Source organism: Oncorhynchus masou, chromosome 15, assembly GCF_036934945.1.
Source record: "Oncorhynchus masou masou isolate Uvic2021 chromosome 15, UVic_Omas_1.1, whole genome shotgun sequence".
Taxonomy (NCBI): Eukaryota; Metazoa; Chordata; class Actinopteri; order Salmoniformes; family Salmonidae; genus Oncorhynchus; species Oncorhynchus masou.
The window spans coordinates 19,626,585-19,635,915 of NC_088226.1; the positions used below are offsets into that span (position 1 = coordinate 19,626,585).

The window sequence follows — 9,331 nt, forward strand, 5'->3', positions numbered from 1 at the left end:
CAAAACCTGACACAATGAAACACTATCACTTTAGGGGAGCTGCAGGTCCTTCTTGCTCGACAAAATATGACCTATTCGGAATGTGGAGGTTCTTGGTGATGTTGTTGTATTTGTTCATTGCATTACACAGTAGGCTATTACCTTATTATTCCGTGTAATTTATTGTATTAATATTATTCACAAGGAAATTCATATTAAAGTTGTTTGTTATGTTTACTATTTTTTACCGGGTTAGAAACATGAGTGTGCATCTTAACCCTCGCATTGGAGACAAGGTGAATAACTACTTCAAACAGCTGGATGACTTTCTTTCACATGAGGTAAAACATCTCCTATGTTTACTGTTTTGGGTTTTTTGGTCCCTATACCTATGATGTAAGCCTATGTGTGCCATGTTTAATTTTAAAATAAAATAAAATATATTCGTTTCCTGCTTTTTCTTTCAGAAATCAGTTCGTGCGCACGGGAGGTCTTGAGAGTTGAAATAGAGGGCATCCTGAGACATTCTCAGAAGAATTTAACAAAAATGCCAAGAATATACGTGTCATGGTAGCATGTTGTAGTTACATTTTGCATAAAAGTTTATTAAAACATGTTTTATAAGTAATATTGTTCTTTATAAGTAAAAAGTTCTATATAGAACCCTTTTCTAGAGTGTGTATAATATTTGAATAAACACACGCACACACAGCTTATATTTGTTAGAAATGTGCTAGTAATTTTGTAAAGATGTGTGACCTGAATGAACCGATTAATGAAGACGAATTTCTCAATGACATGTTACCATAATACCATACCAACATCATCTTCAATGAAAAACAACAAACTCCTTTAGAATACACTTTTAAACAAGACATCATATGATTGTTGCATTTTATCACTGTACAAAATGGTTTATTCATATAGTTATGAATAATATAAAGTATATACTGTATATTATGCAACATAATCATTATTATATTTTGAATGTTAGTTCAATGGAGAGTACCAATCGCTCTTAAAACAAAGCCTATACTCTTCAGTCGCTGGGGAGGAAAGGTAATAGATGCAGAGGTCCCATCAACTTACATAACTGGAAGAATAAATAAAAGATGTATTTACAAGCCCATAAAAGACAAGACTATTGAATACTTTGACAGATTATCTACGTGAAAGACCTATCATACGAACACAATTCTAATGGCCCAGATTCAAAAGCCCCCGCAATATAGGCTCAAACTTAAGCAGTATTCCCAAGGTCAATACTGCCTGTGCACTTCATAGGTTACCAGTGTCTTTTTCTGAAAACCAGGAGCATATAGAGGGGGGTCTATCAAAATATTTCAGACCACCCAAACCTATTTCTAAAACGAAATAAAGTAATGTCGAGTGTCTAAATCATACAACCGATACAAGGTTGATCTGTATCTTTACATAGACAGTTGGGGTCCACAAACCACAATTACCCTTTAAGCAGGTGGTTACAACGTAGTTGACACCAAAGTTTCTGTGTGCAAATGAAAAGGTGTTGCGTTTTCAAACATTAAATACTTTGGTTCTCGAAGTGAAAGGCCAAACTAAATGTGTTCTATATGGTGATATTTATTTAGGCCATAGTCCGATGGATTCACATGTTTATTTTTTTCATCAAACAAATCCTGGTTGAAAGGTCAACATTTCATGATAAAATAGCAAATAGCTCAAGATGTAACAATTATTCGAGCGATGCACCTGTACTTTCGGTGCATTTTCTCCACACGTACAAAAACACTCAGGTATGAAAGTGTAAGGGAACTTCCACCTTTCACTTTTGGAATACCTTGCAGACTCGTTGTATAAAGGACCGACACAGGTTGGAGCATGGCAGAACTTGGGTGGCAGAACTGGTATTGATCAGTCAGGAAGAACACTTTATCTCTTTATCCGTTGCGGACAACTTACCTTTGTCGGAATTATACGAAGTCTTCTATCTTTCGGAAGTGCATCAACGTTGATTGTGGACAAACCGAGAACTACAGTAGACCTACGCTAAAATGGGTTCAATCAGCTTTTGGATGTGCTTGGTCATGACGATTTGCACCTGGAATAAAACCATCGGATGCACATGGATGAAGACACTGCCTCGGTCTCCGAGCATGTTCCAAGTGTTCAGCAACAACACCATAACGATGCTTCAGAAAATGGTAGGATATGGGGTCATGTTTATTCACTTGTTCCTGGTCATTGAGCTCTTGTCTTCTTTTCAACATTTCATGAGCAGCTATGTTTCATTTAAATTACATGACTCCTTTTTGTACAGTAATAGCAATGCAATATTTTGTTTATATTTTTTGGCATCTCAGGGTCATGAAGTATCTCGAGGACCTCAGATCACTTTCCCTGACAAACAATACAGACAAGTCAATAATTTCAAGGTAAAAAATATGCATTAAAAAATGTTTTGTACTATCCATAAACTTTTTTAAAAGAGTGGATTAAACACTGAATTCGGGAAGTATCCAGACCCCTTCACTTTTTCCCCATTTTGTTATGTTACAGACCAGTTCTAAAATCTATTGCAAATAAAAACAAAATCATCATCAATGTAAACACAATATCCCATAATGAAGTAGCAAAAACAGTTTTTGATTTTCATAAATTAGCGAAAATGTCGAAAAACATGTTTTGGCTTGGTCGTTGTGGGTTATTGTGTGTAGATTGATGAATGAAATCATATTTATTACATTTTAAAATAAGGCTGTAACGTAATAAAATGTACAGATAGTGAAGTGCACTGTATATAATTAGGTTATAACGAATTTACAATTTGCTATAATTTTTCGATATTTGCCATCAATTCATAAGGCATATACTAATACAAATCACTCTTCTTCCAGGCTGACGAACAGATTGCCTTCATTTCACATACTCTGAACACTATAAAGAAATTGTTCAGCTGTGGTAAATATGAGTCCACCGCCTGGGACCAGAAAGGAGTTGACAAGTTTATGAATAACCTCTATCGCCAGACCTCGGAGCTGGACCAATGCGTATGTCATTTGTGATTTTCGCCTCTTAACAGTAATGCAAAACGGAAAACATTATCCTATCCTATTAGATGATAATATAAGTAGTTACATGTTAATCAAATCATAATATTAAATTAATGATTTGTATTTTGTCCTAACAGGTAAAGGCTATGAAAACTAGACTATCAAAATCTGTTAACAGAGTGAACAAAAAGATGAGCCTTCACTTCAAGTTCCTGAAGCATTACTTGAAACGCGAGGTAGGTTGATCCATTTGTCTTACAAAGAGAGTACATTCACCAAATCTGGATGTATTTATGTGATGATACAATATGTGTCTATTCTAAAATATTAACAACTGTATTTCGTTTATGCAGGATTACAGCGCAAGCGGCTGGGAAGACATACGGACAGTGGTGCTGGCACACCTACAAAGACTAGACACAACATTAAGTAGCAAATGAGCGTTATGTGTGTGTTGTGTAGATATTTGTTATTTATATATCTATTTATCTATTCATATATCTAACTATTTTTTTACATGTTTACTCATTTGTTTTTTTAACGTATTTATTTATTGTGTAGTAATGTATTCACAACCCCGAGGAGTAAATCATTTTTTTATTCTGAATAGTTATGTGATTGATTTAGGCTATACATAGCCTAATGTATCAATGTTTCCGTGCATTTTTTTTGTATTCATGAAGGCCATTGCATACTGTATTTATTATTGCAACCTGATAGGAAATGTTTGTTATTGTAATAATGAAATGTATTAAAATTAAATAAATGTGTGCTTTACAGCTGTAATCCTTTTCAATCAAATAAATTGTAATTTATCGCATACACACATTTAGCAGATGTTTTAACGGCTGTAGCTATATGCTTTTTTTCTAGCTCTACCACTGCAGTAATATCTGACCATACAAAACAATACACACAAATCTAAAAGAAAATGAATGGACATAAGAAACATAGAAATATGTCGGAGTCCGGAGTATATATACACAGTACCAGTCAAAAGTTTGGACACACCTCAGGGTTTTCTTTATCTTTACTATTTTCTACATTGTAGAATAATAGTGAAGACATCAAAACTATGAAATAACACATATGGAATCATGTAGTAACCAAAAAAATGTTAATCAAATCCAAATATATGTTATATTTGAGATTATTCAAAGTATCCACCCAGCTTTGATGTCAGCTTTGCACACTCTTGGCATTCTCTGAACCTGCTTCAGGAGGTAGTCACCTGGAATGCATTTCAATTAACAGGTGTGCCTTGTTAAAAGTTAATTTGTGGAATTTCTTTCCTTCTTAATGCATTTTAGCCATCAGTTGTGCTGTGACAAGGTAGGGGTGGTATACAGAAGATAGCACTATTTGCTAAAATACCAAGTCCATATTTCTGTCAGGAACAGCTCAAATAAGCAAAGAGAAGTGACAGTCCATCATTACTTTAAGACATGAATGTCAGTCAATGCGGGAAATTTCAAGAACATTGATTGTTTCTTCAAGTGCAGTTGCAAAAACCATCAAGCGCTATGATGAAACTGGCTCTCATGAGGACAGACAACATTCTATATAGCCTTAATAGGACCAGCCATGAGGAATCATAATCGTGACACTTGAACGTGAAACGAAAGAGTCAGAGAGCTATATGTCCCATCACACACACACAACACACACACACACACACACACACACACACACACACACACACACACACACACACACACACACACACACACACACACACACACACACACACACACACACACACACACACACACAAAGAAAATAGAAAGTTCCAACATATCATGTTGTCGTTGCTTGTCAACATTGCATACATAGCAGACAACAGTAAGGTGCAAGTTGGTTACGTCATTGTGAAAATGAAAGTTGAGAGATGTGGGTATTGACGCTGACGTTTCCCATTCACTTTTCAGTTGTAGCGCAACAGCAGAGGACTACGGAACAATATTTCGGACTAACTTTGATCGAAAACCACTAAATTAATGTCTCATATGGCTACATTTCTTAAGAAGTGTGGGTTTTATTTCGCCTTCGACGATATTATCGGACTTTTTTTCGGTTCAAGCGAAGTTATTAGCAGTTGAAAGCAAAGCTCGCGAATAGCCTATACTCGCTAGAAATAGTCTAGCCGATATCTAAAATGAATAATCTTATTTTGTGGTTCAATTATAATTTAAAGCTGATTTCAAGGAGAATGTGTATAGATTTACTTGTTTTTTTTTCGTCCAGGAGACGGAGCAGGCATGGAATTCCAATTGCTGCATGCGCAAGTCTGGAAAATGGAAGTCACCGCCTCCAGGAGGTTGATCGGTTGGAAATTCTCCATGCAGTTTTCCCTTTCCCAATTCCAGATAAAACTACTTAACACAATTAATATGTTCAAACTCATATGGAAAACTAACAGCGAAACAAATGGCTGTTTACAATGTATACAATGCAGAGTTGGACTTGTATTTTTCTTATTATTTGCAGTATGCAGAGCGTGTGTCATTGCTGTGACTGGATCCGACACCACTACCGTCACTTGAGCGCATAATTCCATTCTCTGATGGACCAGATTGTGAGTTATCAGCACACTGTAAAAGGAGACTGAATGCATGTATTAAGGACAGCAAAACAACCAACTAAGTAAAATAGTCATGTGTTTCATGTTCAGCATCTGTGTTAGAAAACTGTTAGCCTATATTTTAATATACATCGTAAAAGGGCACTAAGGCAATCATGACAGAGCTATCAAGAGACGCTATCTACATTAGGCCTACTGTACTTCCAGTATAAGCTATACCTTATGTCTGTCTTGATTGCTCTTGAAGTATTTGACTCATGACTTAACACACTATATTGATTGTTTTCCAGGGAGGAGATATCACAAAGCAGAATGCCCCTGTCCTTTTCTCAACATCACTTTACAGACCCATAGATGCCGAGGTAAAGGCTAGAATCTTTACTAATCATGTTCTGATCTGCTTTGGTCTTGAGGTCTTAACCCAATGTTATATTGATGCCATAACGGAAGCCTATACTGTTTCTAATCTTCTTTTTATATCTTCCTGTGTAGTTTGAGGACAAAGTCAGATTCCGGAACGAGGTCATCTATAAAATCACAAAACTGTTTGATGGGAATAAGAAGTCCGTCACCTGGGACAAGAAAAACCTGGACGATTTACTTAAAATTCTAGAAAACTAATTTGAAAACCTTAATTCCTGTGTAAGTAACGGGTCTATTTAAAGTATAATCCCTGTTCATGTCAGGGTTGTCCAATCCCGTTTATGTTGAGTTACCCTCCTGTAAGTTTTCGCTCCAACCCCAGTTGTAACTAACCTGGTTAAGTTTATCAACTACCTAATTAATCAGGTGTGGTAGATTAGGGTTGGAGTGAAAACCTACAGGAATGTAGTTCTCCAGGAACAGGGTTGGAGAGCCCTGGTTTAGCTGTAGCCTACTGACTCTACAAGTGGAGAAATGGACTTATAAAGGACATATAATGTGTTCAACTTTTTCCACATTTTGTTACCTTACAGACTTTTTCTAAAATTGATTAAATGGATTTTCCCCTCTTCAGTTTATACACAATACCCGATAATGACAAAGCAAAAACCGTGTTTTAGATATTTTTTCAAACATAATAACAATACAAAACTGAAATATCACATTTACGTAAGTATTCAGACCCTTTACTCAGAACTTTGTTGAAGCACCTTTGGCAGTGATTACAGGCTTGAGTCTTCTTGGCTATCATGCTACAAGCCTGGCACATCTGTATTTGAGGAGTTTCTGCCATTCTTCTCTGCAGATCCTCTCAAGTTCTATCCGGTTGGATAGGGAGCGTCGCTGTACAGTGATTTTCAGGTCACTCTAGAGATGTTTGTTCATTTTAGCGTAAGTCTGGGCTCTTGCTGGGACACTCAAGGACATTCAGAGACTTGTCCCAAAGACACTCCTGCATCGTCTTGGCTGTATGCTTAGGGTATTTGTCCTGATGGAAGGTGAACCCTCGCCCCAGTCTGAGGTCCTGTGCGCCCTGGAGCAGGTTTTCATCAAGGATATCTCTGTGCTTTGCTCTCTTCATCGTTTACCTTGATCCTGACTAGTCTCCCAGTCCCTGCCAATGAAAAACATCCCCACAGCATGATGCTGCCACCACCATACTTAACTATAGGGATAGTGCAAGGTTTCCTCCAGATGTGATGCTTGGCATTCTGGCCAAATATGTTTCATTAGACCAGAGACACTTGTTTCTCATGGTCTGAGAGTCCTTTTGTCAGGGAGGTGCCTTTTTGCAAACTCCAAGCGGGCTGCAATGTGCCTTTTACTGAGGAGTGTCATCCGTCTGGCTATTCTACCAGAGATGGTTGTCTTTCTGGAAGGCTTTCTTATCCCCACAGTAGAAATCTGAAGCTCTGTCAGAGTGACCATCGGGTTCTTCGTTAGCTATGCAGACCAGTGCACCATAACCAATCAGAGCTGCATTAGACATATTGTCACGCCCTGGTCAAAATATATTATGTTTGTCTTTATTTATTTGGTCAGGCCAGGGTGTGACATGGGTTTTTGTGGTGTGTTTTGTCTTGGGGGTGTATAGCATAGTCTATGGCTGCCTGAGGCGGTTCTCAATCAGAGTCAGGTGATTATTGTTGTCTCTGATTGGGAACCATATTGAGGCAGCCATATTCTTTGAGTAATTCGTGGGTGATTGTTCCTGTCTCTGTGTTTATGTTCACCAGATAGGCTGTATAGGTTTTCACGTTCGTTTATTGTTTTTTTGTTAAGTTATTTCATGTCCAGTTCACTTCATTAAAGAATATGAATAACAACCACGCTGCATTTTGGTCCGCTCCTCCTTCTACAGACGAACGCCGTTACACATATTTGCAAAAAGCCATTGCCATGCATAGCTCTGAACCATTCACTTTGAACTAGGGAAAATACGCTTGCTTTGATATCGACGTGGGAGCTGCATGGAGCCACCTGTGTACATTTGTTCATATTCTTTGCTAGTTATTGAGCGATTATCCCAGTTTTAGCCAATGTCTGGTCAACAATGGGGGAGTGGTTGCTTCCTACAAGAACACAAAATGCGTGCATTTCTATCCATCTTTGAAAAGCCAGTCAGGTTCAGAGATTTTAGTATTCCTTAAAGGGGCAGTGTTGTATTTTGAGACTGTCTTGAATAAGCTAAGTAGCCAATAGGTGGAGGGTAGCATAATGTGCATGTTTCTCTCTAATAATGGTATGGGAATAATAATGCATTTTATTTTTAATGTAACACCACAACATTTTCAGTCACCTCCTTGTCTGATGGACAAGTGGATTAACCTAAAGCCTTGCATGCTTTTTTCAAAATGTAGGCCTACTTTGAACACCACCCATTGGCTGCTATTAACAGAACATGCAATCAGCATGTAATAATAATGTTGAGTGAGCTAGCCTAGCACGCAAACAATGTTGTACCTGCTGGGAAAAGAGATGACGAAATGCAGTAATATTTAAAAACGTTGGTTTTCGAAAGTGAAAGCGATTATGGTGTGTAATCACCGATGTCATCATCTGCCGAGACAGAGGCTGGCCCACGGTCATAGCTTTTCCTAAATTGAACCTAATAATCCTAACCTGCTACGTTATTTATCCTAACCTGCTGCGTAATTTCGGTTAAACCTGCTACGAAAAATCAAAATTGACGTTAACTTGGCCTAAGCTGGATCCCTTCCAGTCATGACCCTGTCCCACGTGCAGTCATACAAAATAACAAAGGACTTTAATCTGTATAGTAGCTCACTGACAGTGAGCACTGAGCAGTCATTGTTCATGTAATTCTATTTGGCCTATAGAAACTGTAAGGAAAACACCTTCATGGCATTGTATCTAGCTCTTAATAGATGTACCTTTTTATACTCCAATGTCACTATGTTTTACAACAAATAATGAAATGCCATGGATGCTACATGTAGTATATTAAGATAACTGCATTGGAGCAGGTGTGTGGAGTCCAACTTTTATAATCATGTTCTTCTTTCTGAAACAGAGTAGCTATGCAAATAGTTACACGTTCCATCCCTTGAGAGAAGGGATGTTAAAAAAAGTATGCTTTTAAACGCTTATACTGTAGGCTATCAACCCTACTCAATAAATATAAAATTGAAGTACAAAATGGATAGGCTACTGTGTTGAAAATACATTGCGTGAAGCGCAATGTGTATATACACACAGAAGACAGGAACGCAAAATGTCGTCAATAGCTTTGCAAGGTGGAGGAATGGAATTTTCAATGCTCTTTCACTTTCCCCAGTTGAACTTTCCTTGTTTA

General features: G+C 37.5%; 1 protein-coding gene and 1 long non-coding RNA gene across 2 annotated transcripts; both read left to right on the plus strand.

The window, feature by feature from the left end:
• The first annotated feature begins 2,012 nt into the window (after positions 1–2,012).
• Positions 2,013–3,451, plus strand: LOC135555029 (interferon a3-like). The gene is made up of 5 exons (XM_064987401.1): positions 2,013–2,162; positions 2,322–2,393; positions 2,856–3,008; positions 3,149–3,247; positions 3,365–3,451. The coding sequence occupies exons 1-5, from the start codon at positions 2,013–2,015 to the stop codon at positions 3,449–3,451; spliced, it is 561 nt and encodes a 186-aa protein (XP_064843473.1).
• Positions 3,452–4,915: 1,464 nt separating this feature from the next.
• On the plus strand, positions 4,916–6,542 carry LOC135555030 (uncharacterized). Its single transcript, XR_010457804.1, has 3 exons — positions 4,916–5,586; positions 5,883–5,954; positions 6,085–6,542. It is a non-coding gene; the product is annotated as an uncharacterized LOC135555030 (long non-coding RNA).
• The last annotated feature ends 2,789 nt before the right edge of the window (positions 6,543–9,331 follow it).

What these genes read in the sequence shown, in the direction of transcription:
- LOC135555029 (XM_064987401.1), top strand. Translation starts at nt 2,013, where the DNA reads ATGGGTTCAATCAGCTTTTGGATGTGCTTGGTCATGACGATTTGCACC. An exon ending in TAACGATGCTTCAGAAAATG is followed by an intron (nt 2,163 to 2,321) that starts GTAGGATATGGG and finishes TTGGCATCTCAG; the next exon opens with GGTCATGAAGTATCTCGAGG. An exon ending in CCTCGGAGCTGGACCAATGC is followed by an intron (nt 3,009 to 3,148) that starts GTATGTCATTTG and finishes TTGTCCTAACAG; the next exon opens with GTAAAGGCTATGAAAACTAG.